This window comes from Caenorhabditis remanei, chromosome IV (genome assembly GCF_010183535.1).
Source record: "Caenorhabditis remanei strain PX506 chromosome IV, whole genome shotgun sequence".
In the NCBI taxonomy this organism is placed as follows: Eukaryota; Metazoa; Nematoda; class Chromadorea; order Rhabditida; family Rhabditidae; genus Caenorhabditis; species Caenorhabditis remanei.
The window spans coordinates 25,614,173-25,628,551 of NC_071331.1; the positions used below are offsets into that span (position 1 = coordinate 25,614,173).

General features: G+C 42.5%; 5 protein-coding genes across 5 annotated transcripts; 1 reads left to right on the forward strand and 4 right to left on the reverse strand.

Annotated features, from left to right (window-relative positions):
* Positions 1-220: 220 nt before the first annotated feature.
* GCK72_016337 (uncharacterized protein) lies at positions 221-1,652 on the reverse strand (the record flags this gene model as incomplete). The annotated part of the gene is made up of 5 exons (XM_053731449.1): positions 221-398; positions 636-1,029; positions 1,079-1,294; positions 1,341-1,525; positions 1,576-1,652. The coding sequence occupies 5 exons, from the start codon at positions 1,650-1,652 to the stop codon at positions 221-223; spliced, it is 1,050 nt and encodes a 349-aa protein (XP_053586221.1).
* Positions 1,653-4,629: 2,977 nt separating this feature from the next.
* GCK72_016338 (uncharacterized protein) lies at positions 4,630-5,849 on the reverse strand (the record flags this gene model as incomplete). The annotated part of the gene is made up of 4 exons (XM_053731450.1): positions 4,630-4,693; positions 4,743-4,814; positions 5,200-5,513; positions 5,562-5,849. 4 exons carry the CDS (start codon positions 5,847-5,849, stop codon positions 4,630-4,632), a joined length of 738 nt encoding a protein of 245 aa, XP_053586222.1.
* Positions 5,850-6,368: 519 nt separating this feature from the next.
* Positions 6,369-7,582, reverse strand: GCK72_016339 (uncharacterized protein; the record flags this gene model as incomplete). The annotated part of the gene is made up of 3 exons (XM_003096175.2): positions 6,369-6,566; positions 6,884-7,089; positions 7,207-7,582. The coding sequence occupies 3 exons, from the start codon at positions 7,580-7,582 to the stop codon at positions 6,369-6,371; spliced, it is 780 nt and encodes a 259-aa protein (XP_003096223.2).
* Positions 7,583-8,223: 641 nt separating this feature from the next.
* GCK72_016340 (uncharacterized protein) lies at positions 8,224-13,691 on the forward strand (the record flags this gene model as incomplete). The annotated part of the gene is made up of 9 exons (XM_053731451.1): positions 8,224-8,458; positions 8,506-8,602; positions 8,659-8,860; positions 8,980-9,667; positions 9,720-9,876; positions 9,972-11,303; positions 12,060-12,389; positions 12,437-13,162; positions 13,550-13,691. 9 exons carry the CDS (start codon positions 8,224-8,226, stop codon positions 13,689-13,691), a joined length of 3,909 nt encoding a protein of 1,302 aa, XP_053586223.1.
* GCK72_016341 (uncharacterized protein) lies at positions 12,968-13,706 on the reverse strand (the record flags this gene model as incomplete). The annotated part of the gene is made up of 2 exons (XM_053731452.1): positions 12,968-13,185; positions 13,577-13,706. The coding sequence occupies 2 exons, from the start codon at positions 13,704-13,706 to the stop codon at positions 12,968-12,970; spliced, it is 348 nt and encodes a 115-aa protein (XP_053586224.1).
* Positions 13,707-14,379: the final 673 nt, after the last annotated feature.

The following is a 14,379-nucleotide window of genomic DNA, read 5'->3' on the forward strand; positions in this document are numbered from 1 at the left end:
AAGCCCTTGGAAAAGCGCGGAGAACCGAGAGAAAATGAACGGGATTCGAGAAAATAAAGCTGACGTGTTTGCACGCCCGACGGGCGTGTCAGCGACCCGGCTGGCGCGTTTCCGATTTCGCGCGGAATATTTGAATTTAGTTATTTATTTCAGTTTCTTTTATTTACAAGAAAATCACAGAATGTGATGCAATTGTACGAAAAATTATTGAAGCAATTTATCAATAAGCTGACTGCTGATCCGGCCAGAAATAGAACTCCAGAATCGTCCTTTTGAATTCGGGCGTCTCGTCCTCTGCAGATGCCTCTGGAATATGTGACTCGCAGATGGTTGCAGTGCGACCATCGGCACGTCGGATTGACCATCCGCCAGTAACTGGACATGTGAACTCGTTGTGGCTGGAAAATTTAGGGGTATTTTAGTTGAAGGTGTGAAACATGCTGCATCTTCCACATATCTCAATTGGTGAGAGTTTCTGTTGAAAATTGATGCGATTTTTGAAATCTACAGGCTCGATTTCATAAACATTCAAACGGGACGCTGTTTCTTCATTTAACTGTTTTGTTTCTAAGCTATGGGCTCTCAGTCGGGTCGTTGTAGGGTCGTTTAGAAATGGAGCGCCGTTACAAACTCACATTTTCAGTTTTCTGTTGACTCCTTTCCCCAATACAGTGAACTCGATCCCGGACATCACATCTTCACGACTGAGATTCTTTTCCTTGATGTACATCTTCCTCATCTTCATCTCCCCACCCGACATCCATCCTTTCAAGAATTCGTTGACTGGATCCGGCATGGTATTACACTCTTGAAGTGTGACTGCATATGCTTGCTGACTCAACGCATGCAACTGAGTCGACGAGGCGGGGGAGCATTTAGCATTCCAAATAAGCAAATCATCGACTTCGAAGTGGATCCGTCGAGTAGCAGAATGCTTGAATGGATCGGAATAGAAGGCGAGATACGGTGTCTTCTTGCAGTGTTCCAGAAATGTTGGAGCGAATGTGGTGTTGACGATTATTTTACGGACTGAAAATTCACTTTATTTATTTAAAAGTGACAACTTTTCTCCACTTACTCTCTCCCTTGAACTCGTGCGAGATCCAGTTGAGGAATGGCTCGTTGTTATAGGTTCCTTGGATCCTGACTTCCTTGATTTTGGTGATACCGTAGGTGCCGACCAAGATCTTTGCCATCTCGGTCAGGCCTATACGATTGTCGTTCCAGTAGGACACCATATTAGCGTCTGTCTTTTGACAGAAGGTCACAAAGTAGTCTCCGATGAAGCATTCGTCTGGAAAAGAGGTTTTGCTGAAACTATGCGGGTTACGGTAACTTACAACTCTTTGTGCAAGGGTAGTCCATCTTGAAATCTTTCTCATCGAGACAATCCAGTGTCCATTTCCTCCCTTTCACCGTCAGTATCACCTTCTTCAACTTATTGTCTCCTGAGATGATGCTCAACGAGTCAACCGGGATCTCCTCATGTACTGGCATGTTGTGTGGGAGGTAGACATGTTCGAGACTGGAAATCAGGTGACTTTTGGGGATTATTTTGGTTATAAGTTGACCTACAACTCGAACGGATTTCCCATTTGACGAGTTGAGACAGAACGAGTCCCTTTTTTGACGGCAAGTGACAGGTTCTGCATTTTTTCAACCTGAAGTAAGCTCTCTCACTCAACCAATCTAAGAGAAACAGAAATCAGAAGCGGTAAAACGGGAAAAAATCTGGAAACGGTGAGAACATAAGTGTCGGAAAGATCATAACGGATGATTGGTTATCTGAGGAACAATAGATTTTGAATTCAATTGATCAGATTACTGTAGTCGTGCACGGAATGGCTGGCCACATTCTTCAGCCATCTTCTAAATATCGTATTGGTCAAAAAGTTGTAAACTTTGACAGTTTTCAATTGAAGAGGTCCAAATTTGAGAGGGTGTCATGGTTATACTGATTGCCCCATCAAGTAACTTTTTAATGAACCAAACAGATTAAAAGTAGAGCTTCATTTTTGTAGTTGACAACTTTTGTGTACGGACGCTCCCTAGCAAGTTACATATCGACAAAGTAATTTCTCCCTCAAATCGACCAATTTCAGTGTAAAATAGTGATACTTTTGAGCTGTCGTCTTAGCATTACTATAACTCTCTAGGGATTGTTCGTACTGAAAAATAGTCAAATACAAAAAAAGAAATTCTACTTTTGATCTGTATAATTCATTAAAAATCAAATTGATGGGACACTCAGAATTACCATGACGCACTCTCAAAGTTGGACAATTTCAATTGAGAACAGCAAAAGTTTACAACCGGTACTGTATCAGTTCAGTCATCCTACGGAAAAGCTATTTCCAGGAATCTTTATGACTTGATCAAGATTTCGACAGTTGAATACCAGAGAGAAATAGGATATGTGTACATGTGTAGGTACGAACACTATGAGGCCGGCGGGCGGGGTCTAGTACTAATGTCATAAATCATCAACTTTTATGATTATGTTTATGGCTAGCTGAAACTATAATGCACAAGATTTATTACTAATTCCGAAGTTGAAAATAAATCTGATTTTCCTGGTGACTTTGAAGAAAAAAAAAACTAAATATGAAGCAGATCCAAACGAAAACCATGGAGTCTGTAATTATCTCCGTCTCACGAGAACACGACATAACTAGCAATTATTTGGAATGAAAAACAAGACAAAATAGAAAAAGAGAAGAAGCTGAAAATGTAGGTGACGTAGCTGGTGAGTCTTTCAAAAACAGTAAAAATTCCAAAAAATGAACCGCCCTATAACACACGCGGACTCAAATTCTGAAAATAGAATGAAATGAGGAGACGGTTTCCCGGGAAACCGTTACTCCTGGGATTGATGAGGGCGGTGAGCAGGAACACTCACACACAATGAATCGAACGAATTCTTAGAATGTGGAGCAAAAATAATTGACATCAATCATCTCTTTTCCTTGGGGACCTGCCTAAACCGAATAACAAGAAAAAAGTTAATTATAGATAACAATGATTATATTCATAAAATGGAGAAACAACAACAATAAGAAAACGGAACAAAACGAAAAAAAAAATCCAAAAAAGTTATTCCGATTTGGGAACCGCGGGACGATTCCACTGCCCCGCCGCGATATTTCTCTGCTTCTTGATGTCTCTGTAGGCGTCGATGACTCGCTGACGTTCCGCCTGGATTTTCGTCGAATCTTCCAGATATTCCGTCTTCTTCGCACCACTCTTTTGAAGCATCGAATGGAGAAGAAGTGTCTTTTGACCGGCTTTCGCCATCAGTGGCTCGAACTTCTTTTTGAGTGCACCGTTGAATGTGGGCGGCGCGTCGTAGCGTTCACCGAACTCGATCAATTCTGGAAATAGAAAATATTGAATTTTTAGCTATCGGGGGCGCTTTCGACGCGTTTTTTCCATCAGAATTCATGCTATCAGGGGTGCCTGTGACGTGTTTTCAAATCCCACCCAAAGCTATCAGGGGTGCCTGTGACGCGTTTTCAAATCCCATTCATCAGAATTCACGCTATCAGGGGCGCCATTGACGCGTTTTCCCAAAACTCACCTCTCGAATTAATCAACATTTCGCCATCTTTTCTCTGCTGCTCATCCGTTCGTCTCGCCTTCAACGTCTCCTTTCTCCGCTCCTTTTTACTCAACTTCGGCGCTTTTTTCTGAGTTTCCTCTGGTTTTTCAGCATTCTTTTTCGGTTTTGGACCATCCTCATCGTCATCACTGTCATCCTCTTCTTCCTCCTCGACGTCTTCTGATTCTTCTGGAGTTTCTTTCAGTTTTCGTTTCTCTGCTTTACGTTGTTCGCGAGCTTTATCCATCTCATCCCGTCGTTTCGCCTCTTCCTCTCGTTTCTTTTTGGCTTCCTTAATCTTATTCTCGATTTCCCTTCTCTCCTGATCCTTCTTCCTCTTCTCAGCATCATCAATTTTCTTATAATCCGCATCGATTTCCTCTTGCTTCCTTCCAGCCAATCCATGTTTCGCGATGGCGATTCCCTCGTTGATTCTCGAGTGAAGAGTTCCTTCGATTCGTTTAACGAAACGGTTGACCGTCTCGAACTTTCCTTTTCTCATTCCAAGCTCCTCGGCTTGTTCTGCAAAATTTTTTAAAGAAAAGAGTGAAAATATAAGTTGGAAATTTTTGAGAAAATCTAAAAATCTCACTCAAAACCGCATTTTTCTGCTTCTTTTTCTTCTTCAAATCCTCTTTTGTCACAATTGGATTATTCAACGAAATCATATTTTTCATTGCCTTCGTCAACGGTTGCTCGTCTTTCAGACTTGCGGGCGCTTGATTGCTTTTTCTAAAAAAAATTAATTAATCTGTCTGTCTGTGTGTCGGTGTGTCCCACTTATTGCCTTCCTGAAATCTAGCCGCATTCGCCTTATTGTTGAACGGATCCACTGATTTCAGCTTCTTACGATTCTTCTTCGGAATACGACGATGTAGGGCCATCTGAATCGAGTTAATTAGGGTAATTAGGGATGGAAAAGAGTGAAAATATAGAAAATCGCTTGGGAAACGATTGCAATTCAACAAAAAAAAGTGAAATTATAAAAAATTGGGAAATTTATTTTTAAAATCAAAAATTCACAAAAAAAATTATTCATTCGGTGTAGCGGACATCGGCAGGAATCCTCTACAACTTGTTGTCCCACATCGGCATCTGAAAAAACATAGATTGTTGAAAGTGCGCTCTACCGAATCTCGTTTACGGTTTTCGATCGTTTCCCTCGAGTTCTGATCTACCGTAATCGTAGCACAACTCCTCTCCCGGCTGGATTTCTCTGAAAATTTTCAGTGAAAAATTACAAAACGCGGCGCAGGCGCGACAGCCATAGACTTTTTACTCTCGCGGGCTGAAACGCAAGTGCGGCAGAGAGTTGTGGGCGGAGTTTAAACTGCAATCGATGAAATTTCAGATGATTTTTTAACGAAAACACAGAATTTTTTTTATAAAAAATCGTATTTTAAATGAAAAAATGTTCAAAATAACGATTGAAATACGATTTCATCTTAAAATTCAGTGTTTCTCGTTAAAAAATCATCTGAAATTTCTTTCGATTGCAGTATAAACTCCGCCCACAACTCCCTGCCGCACTTACGTTTCAGCCCGCGAAATTTTTTTCGAAAATCCTTGTAGAAAAATCTCATTTTTTCGGTCATATTTACCGTTTCGCAAAGATGCCAGCTGTCGGGCACATCCTTCCCAATCTCACAACGACGACATCACAATTCGGTTGACAACTATGATTCAAGAACCGCCCGATATTGCCACGTAGCCTGGGATCCAGAAATGTTTTGATAGTCTTTTGACCGAAATGCTCTTTGAGTGTCAATGTGTAATTATCATCTCTGAATTCCACGTGTCTCTTTTGTACTTCTTCTTCTCCAATACATTCACTTGCGTACTCGCAAACGAATTCACCAGGTTGGATGGGTTGGAGAGTTCTCGCGCCGTCGCCTTTGTCAGAAGTACTGAAAACCTTTAAAATTTCTAATTGAAATTTCTTTTCATTCGACTTGATATTCACCTCCAATTCCTTCATTATCCCATTCTGCACGACTCGATTCCGACACGACGGCTCCATCAGACAACACGCGCAATTCGTGGAGCACTCTATCAGCAGTTGCGGCGTTTCTGATGGCGTGGGAAGCAGACGACGATCTTCTGAATAGTTGTCGATTCCAGTCGTCAGACAAGTGCACCCGGATTCTGCAGTACATTCGATTAAGCAGTCACATCCCTTGAATTCATCATTCCATTCGTCTTCAGTGATTCCTGGTCCTGGGATTGTTGTGGGGATGTGAGTGTAGGTCATCTGAAATTCAGAATCCAGAAGAGGGAATTGGAATCGAAGAAAAATAAAAGAAAATTCGCGGGCGGAATCGAACCCGCGATGGTTTATCTGGCGGCAAAACATGTTAACCAGTCAGACATGCCAACGCACGAAGAGCAGTGGAAAGAGTTCATAGACACTGAGAAGCGCCCTGGCGCGCCTTCGACGCGATTTTAACAGAAGAAAATCAATTAAGAATCAAGAAGGAATCCAGAACCTTCAAACTGACGATTCCGAAAGAAAAGGCACATATTTTATTAATTATCCGGCATTGTTTAGTTGGGGGGAAAGTGAAAAGTGAAAACTATACACGAAATTGAATTGAAGGATATAAAACGTATAAATATGATGCATTGGGATTGAAAGTAAAGCTGCAATATATTAAATGGGTGGCGGAGAAAAATGATTGAATGGGCAAGCGGTGGGGGGTCAACAGGAGGGGCGAAAAATTTCAGTTAAAACTAGGATATACACAAAAAAATGAATAAAAATGAACGGGAATTAATCGTGGGCGGTGATGAACCTGAGATAGGTGAACGGTACGGAGCCGGTTTGACCATCGAGCTCTGCTTTGTACATTCCGTTTGTCAGTTTTTGAGTCACACGGACGGTTTGTCCCTTTTTGACGCGGAGTTGAGTGGGGTCGTACGCGTTTGGCACACGATCGAAGGTGACTTTGGCGACGGCTGGCAGGCGGGGCTGGAAATCATAGATTGGGAATGAAAATGGACAATTTCCGCTCACATTTTATCAGTTTTTATGTTTCTGACCTAATTTTATATAGTTTTCGCTAATGAACTGCAATTTTCGCTTAAAAACAGCAATTTTCGCTTAAAAACAGCAATTTTCGCTTAAAAACTGAAGTTTTCGCTTAAAAATTGTAATTTTCGCTTAAAAACTGCACATTTCGCTTTAAAAAAAACCAAATTTCGCTTAAAAACTGCAATTCTCGCTAGAAACTGCAATTGCCGCTTAAAAATTGCAATTTTCCCACAAACCAATCATTATAAACTCACATGTGGATCCACATTATCACTACTAGTACTGGTGCTCGAGAATCGCTCTGCTCCATTTCCACTGCTTCCGATCGATGATTGTGACGCTCCTTTCGAAGTTCTATCATTCGCAAACTCTCCCGTCTGAACTTGTACATAATTCGCTGGCACCAAGCCAGATGTTCCCAGAGCGTTACGCGCTTCCCACCAGTCGTTGTTAGTTTTTGCTGGAAAATAATGTAAATGCTTTAACAAAATCGAGGGGAAGCTGAAAATAATATTTTTCAAGCGATTTGATACCAAAATGTTGAAACTTTTTATAATTTTTTCGCTTAAAAACTCACAAAGAATCTCCAATCGCTCTCCTTGCTCAAACGGCAGATCGGTCTCTCTTTCCCCGGTGAATTTGAATGTTCCGACAGCCACTTCAACCATAGGTTTCTTATAAGCTGACAAAAGACTGGCCTCCGTCAGAACTCGCATCTTAAAATGGTTCAAAAGAGCTGGAATATCGGGAAACGATTGATTCGCAATCTTCACACCGTTCGTCCCGTCTTCTTTCACATCGCGCTCTATCAAATAGTGACAAACTGTGTTTCCCTCGTCGGCTTCTCTGACTGTAAGCGAGTATTCACCGGGTCTTGAGCTATCTCTCATCAAAAATGTGCCGATGGAGACGCCCGGCTCGCCGAGCAGCTTGTGAGCATCCTCCCGACTCATTCCAGGAAAATAGAATGAGCGCCATTCAAACGGGTCGAAACCGTTCATCTGAAAAAAAAGTTTTTAATAATTGGTTTTGGGTGAAAAAAAAAGAAAAATTCGCCATAAATCCTATTTTAATATTTATTTCTAATGCTTATTTAAGTGCTCAACAAAAAGAATCGGACAAAAATCGGGGAAAAATCGTAAAAACGATGAGAACCGGTTGCTCCTTCACGAATTAGTCAGCTGCCGGAATTGTCCGAGAGGACTACACGAACCGCTCGAAACCACTGCCGCAGGCTTGCAACTCGTCAAACCCCGCCCACAAAAGCATGCCGCACTGATATTTAAATTTTATTTTATCGCGAATAATAGCGTTTTTAGTGTTTTAAAATGGGGAAAAGCTGAAAATCTGTGAAAAATAAGCAAAAAATCTGAAAAATAGATAAACAACTAGGTTCCGCGAGCCAAAAAAGTTATAAAACTCATGAAAAATTCGAAATTTTGCGAAAAATATTTTTACAGAGTTCAATCACTGTTAAAATTTGATCTCTGCTAACCGCCTACATTTACATTTTGAATCGTTTTCCTTTTCATTACATCCCCGCTTCCTTTTTTCTCTCTAAAATCCACGTTTTCTGCTTTTTCAGCTCTCCCAAATGAGCGTCTCGTTCATGGAGTTGGGCACAGCCGACTCGACAGAGTCAGCAGCCAACAAAGTCGCTCACCACGTCGAACAGATGCTAGATACCTCGGATTTCTTCGATAAACTCACACAATCCGGCACGACGCCAGTTTCCGGGCTCGGCGACAAATTCTATGTGAAGGGGGCGCCCGAGTTTGTCAGCACCCGACGAATGCCGATACCCAGCGAGCTTCAGATGCAGATGAATAGTGAGGAGAGTGTTCTGTTGGCAAGCTAACAATTTTTCGATTTTCAGACATTCACAGCGAGTTCAGCATGGGATTTTTCAAACAAATCAGTCGAGTATGGGTTGTAATTGACAATAATTTGTATATGTGGAATTATGAGACAAAGTAGGTTGCGAATACGATAAATTTCATCATTTTTCCTCATAAAACCCAATTTACAGCGACGATCTCGCGTTCTTCGACTCATCCGACTCTGCTATTCTGAAAGTAGCTTTAGTAGACATCAAAAAAGGAGTTTTCGAGCCAAATATTCAATATGGACTCGTCGTTGGAACGATCGCTGATATCTGCCTGTATCCTGTATTTGATTGCGAAGAAAATGGACAAAAATATATCAATATCGATGCGAAAAGGTGTTTCAAGGTGTGTAAATGCTCAAAGTCTATAGAAATCGTTGAAAAAACGGAAATATAGGATAACTTTTCCGGTTTCTGCTCAATTTTTCGCTAAAAATCACATTTTTCTAATGTTTTTCATTCCAGATCGCCTTAGACGGCGCCACAATCAACGACATTGCCTATACCAGCAGCGGACGGGTATTCTACACAGCCGACGATCAACTATTCGAATTCCAGTATGAGAAACAAAACGGATGGTTTGGATCGACGAGTCACAAGTGCCGTGGAGTGAATCAGACCGCTTCAATCCTCGGAACGATCATTTCTCTTCCGTTTTTCGGTTCCTCCAAAGAACAATTAGATCAGATTTCAATGGATCGATCTCGAAACTTAATGTACCTTCTAGGCAGAAATGGATCTATCAGTGTGTGGGATTTAGGAGCAGACGGTGAAGGATGCACCAAGTTTGTGACGATTCCAGTGACGAAGATCGCTCACGAAGCGCTGATATTAACTCAATTCGGTCATGACGAGTCTTCATTCCATAACATTACGGCGATCAAAGCACTGGAAGCGAGTCAATCGGCGGCCTTGAACTTGGTGGCTACCACGTCGAAAGGTGTCAGATTGTACTTATCGCTATCGACTGGGCCGCAAAATACCGTCGGACAGATTAATAATTCTGGAAAAATAAACGAGAGGAATCGCCCTCAAGTCTCCGTCCGTCCACAATGTCTTCGTGTCGCCCATGTTCGATTCGCTCCGGGAGTGACACCTACCAGTATCTATGGAGATGGTCCGAATGGTGTTTCGGTTGTCTATGCAGATGAGTGTAGGTTAAAACAAAGTCTGCGAGAATTTTCCGTAAAATTCATATTTTTCAGCAATTTGTGCCATGGCCACCGCCAATCGCAACACAATATTCGCATTCTCCAACTTCTTCTACCCGGCATCTCCATTTTTTATCGAATCATTGGTATACCAAACCCAAAAACCCAAAAAACCCAATGATTTCAGACGGAATGCGACATTACCGGCCACGTTTGGGAGATCGAGACTATTTCTCGGTGTCGAGTGAACTCTCGCCCACCTCCGAAACACCTCGTCGATCGGGTTCATCCACATCCTTTCTACAGATCACAATTGGAGACGAAGCGACGTCTTCTAGTGTGTTCCAACGAGGGAGTGTTCGAATTCGAGCAAAAGAATGCGGTGGAAGCACTGAGAGAGGCACTTTTCGATGGGGGCGTCGAAGGAACTGCTACATTGAATCTATGGCAGAAGCTTGGATCCACGGAGATTCTCATCCTAGCATTCAGAATCCTCACCTCTGATTTACCAGTTGATGAGAGAATCCGTGGAAAAGCTGAGCAGATACTGTATAGTCTGAAGGAGAGTCCAGAGATTGTTGATAATACGAGACTGGATCAATCGACATGGTCACCCAATGATAGTAGTATGGCTGAATGGAAGCATAGAATGAAGACACCGTTGTTGTCGTCGACACCGATGGCAGAGGGAAGGAATGGGGCACATTTGTATAGCTCTCCGTTCTCGCCGCAGTTCGACATGTCAATGTCCACCGGCCAACACGGCAACATGAAGATGTCTCCATCCCGTCGTCATGATGCCCTCTTCTACTACTTCTCCCGTCTCGTCGCCCCTGTCTGGAACGACACGATCTGTGAAGTCCACAACGAGAAGCAACTGAAGATCACATTCGAACCAGAATCTATCGTATTGCTCCGAGAAGAACTCCAGAAGCTCGGAAGACTCATGGACGATTATCGACTAGTTCCAACTATGGAATTCGGAGGGTACACCTCCAATATGAATGATCGGTTAAACGCTGAAGCCACTTCTCTCGAACGCCAATCGTTGATAGGACTCAGAAAGTTGGTTGATGCTACTGTGGAGACACTCTCCTTGTGGCTCCTAGCCTTCGATTATAATCTCACAGCGATCTCATCTGGAATGAATCCACAACTCTTGCCGAACTTCTGCTCCCGAAAACTCGCTCATTTGGTGTCCGACGGAAGTAATCTGAATTCTGAGCTGATTCGCGCCATGATCAAATACTTCCTTGGCGATGAAGCAGGAACCAAGCAACTGTCTGAAAGTCTTCGTCAAATGTGTCCGAATCTCTACTCGGAAGATGACGCATGTGTGACATTTGCAATGGAACAACTCGAAGCCGCGAGGAAGCAAGGCGCCGGTGCAACTCGTCGTCGTCTCGTTCAGACTGCCGTCGAAATGTTCAAACAGTCGATTGGAAAGGTTGTGTTGGCTACCACGTGTCAACAACTAGCGGAGAGTGTCGAGGATTACGAGGCGATCGTAGAGTTGTGTCTTTTGAGAGTGCAGAAGGATGATCCGAAGCAGTTGGCGTTGTTGGCTTATAAGCATGGAAGAACGGGATCCGACGCGGAGATGTCGGCCGCTGAGAAGAAACGAGCGGAATGCTATCGGTAAGTTTTTGAATTTCAGCATCTACTTGTATGAAACCGATATTTCTCGAAACTGGAACTATTTCATGAGTCTTTATTAACATAACAGTGAAATGCTAAACAGTTCATTGATACAGAAAAAAGCGCTAACAAAATTATATACATAAACACCGTTTCTCACAGAATGCATCCGATTTTCAGTGAGAATCTCACTTCAACCCTGCAAAAAGTTATCAATTCTTTTATCCTATCCACTATTCTAAAACTCACTGAAACTCGTCTCAATCGAGACGAGCATCGCCTCGACGCCATCCCTCACTCGTAGTATATGTTGTTCCTTTGGCATTCCGGGAGTCCTCAATGAGTAATTCACAGGCGTTGCTCCACTTCTCACTTCTTCTATTCGGTTTTCGATTGAGACGAAGATTAATTGCTTTAATACATTATCATTGGAGGGCAAAGTAGTTGGATTTCCATCCATTATTATATTCTGTACAAGTTTCGCGTTGAGAGCACACAATAAAGCGATTAGTAGCAGAGCGCAGCTGAGTTTGTGTGTGCGCGCGCCCGGGGAGCGTTTATGATAACTATTGATTAGGTCAATGAGAATGAAAGGGGGGGGGGATAAAGGAAGGGGTGAAAGTGGGAGAAAATGATAATGAGGAGTGATGTGGGTCAGTGGGAAAAACAAGTTGAAGTAGAGAACAAAGGGGAAGAGAAAGAGGAGCGTCTCTCCATAAAAAACATGCGAGAAATATTCAAATCTTCCATTTCCAGAGTCATAACCGAGGAGCTGGACAAACTCGAAGAGGAAGCGACATCCGAAGTGCCCCGTGACGCCGCTGTCAACCGAGATCTCATGATCAACGCCGTCTTGAACTCGGACGACCAACTCGCGCATGCAGCAGTCTTCCGTTGGCTCCTCACCAAGAACAAGACCAACGTGATTCTTCAATCGAAATCGCCATACATTGAGTTCTTCTTGGTGCAAGAGATAAACGCCGGTCGAGGACAAAAGTATTTCGATCTGTTGTGGAGGTTCTACGAGAAGAGCGGAAATTACGATAAGGCGGCGAGACTTTTGAGCAAGTTGGCTGAAAATGACAAGTAAGATTTGGTTGAAAATTTTTAGCATCTATATGATATTGTTTCAGCTGGAATATGGGATTGACACAACGATGCGCCTACCTGTCCCACGCCATTCTTTGCGCTCAATCTTGCAAAGATTCGAGTGTCACAGCAAACATTGATGATCTACGCGATCGACTGGACGTGGCGAATATTCAGATGAGAATTAAAGACGCTCTCAACACTCCACGAAACGCTGAAGTCATCAAGAAGCTCGACGGACCGATACTGCCACTTCAGGACCTCCTTCTTCAATTCGTTGTGCCCTTCAAACTCCACAAACTCAAGTTGGCACTTCTTCACTGCGCCGGAATGTATATTGAAGAGCATATATTCGAAACATGGGAGAGCATCATCCAAGATGAGTTCATAACCGCTCGCGATGAAGGTTCTCTATGTGAAAAACTGGCGAACACGATCGGAGAGTTGTTCCATGTCTACAGAGACACTAAATACTTCCCACAAGAGTTTGTCATTCGTCGTGTGCTGGAAATCGGGTCAGGCGGAGTGTCGAGCGAGACGGGAGCCGGGCAGCGACTCGTCCTCCCGCCCTCATTCTATCCGATTCTTTGTAAACGGATAGAGCTATCGAATTGTGGATTCTTGAAGATCGCGTCGGACGAGTTTAGAAGTGGAGGAGACGCGTGGTGGACACACAACTCGCGTGGACAAGAGTATATCACAAAGGTCGTGCTGAAATTGACGAGATGTGTGATTCGCGAGTTGGAGAGTGGACCGACGAGTAATAATAGGTATGGAATGAGTCTGAAAATGTCTGAAAGTAGTATTTTGACAGGGACAATAAGAAACATTTTATGAAAGTGTGAGTTTCAGCTCTGCTTATGTCCTTTCTGAGTATATAACTGAATCCGTATACCAGATTTTCAAACAACATTTCCCTGTTCCTACGTCTACGTTCCTTCTGTATCGTTCATTTTTCTTTTTCACTCAATTGAGAAATTTTACGAAAATTTATTTTCAGACATGCTTTGACTTTTTTTCCATGAAAGCTTCCAATTTTCACGATTTTTTGCAATAATTTCAGTCAAATTGCTTCATCACTCATCGCTATTTTCCCTGTGCCCTAGACATTACCCCAATCTCATTATCACCAGTTAATCAATCTCTCAATTTTCCAGAAGATCCATCGCCCGCGAGTGCCTCACCAACGTCCTTCCGTTCATTCGTCGTTCGTGCGACGTCTCCTCTTCTCTGCCTCTCCAAACACTCGGCAACGAGCTCAACGCCCTCCAGAACCGTCTTTCGGAGCTCTCCAACTAATCGTTTTGACCACATTTTTTAAACATTTTTATTTTATTTTAATTTTAACCTTCTGTTCCCCCTACCCCGTTGCTCCTTTCAATTCAGTGACTCCCTATTTTTGATCATCATTGTCATTCCTCTTCTCAAGTTGTTGTCTGTTGAAATAATCATATTGTATGGATTAGTTGCTCTCCTGATCTGATCCTCTCCTATCATTTTCTTTCCTCTTGATTGTTAATTACTCTTTATTTATTATTCTAATTGCGAATTCTTGAACCTTTCCCCGTCTCCTCTAAAAACACCATCCGGTAGCCCCACAACCACCAACACTGATTCTTATATTTTTCCTGTGTCTCTCCCTCTCTCTCTCTCTTATTCAATAAACACCCCTTTTATCGTGTAGATCTCTCTCTCCCTTTAATCCACATAATGAGTATACATCTGCTTGGATTACCTGTCTTCTTTCTCTATTCGGTGTCTGCATCTTTTCGGCTCTAGTGACCATCTGCAACATTTATTAATTTAGTAAATTATATAGGTAAACACCAAGAGAATTATCCCTAGAATTCCTGATTTATTGGAAATCGCTCCTTTTGTAGTTGTTACCAAGCTAGAAGGCGTTGTAGGTAGAGTTAGGCCTTCTGAAATTTCTTTATTTTTCTCTTTTCTCAATCTATAATGATAGCTATCTGAAAATACTGCACAG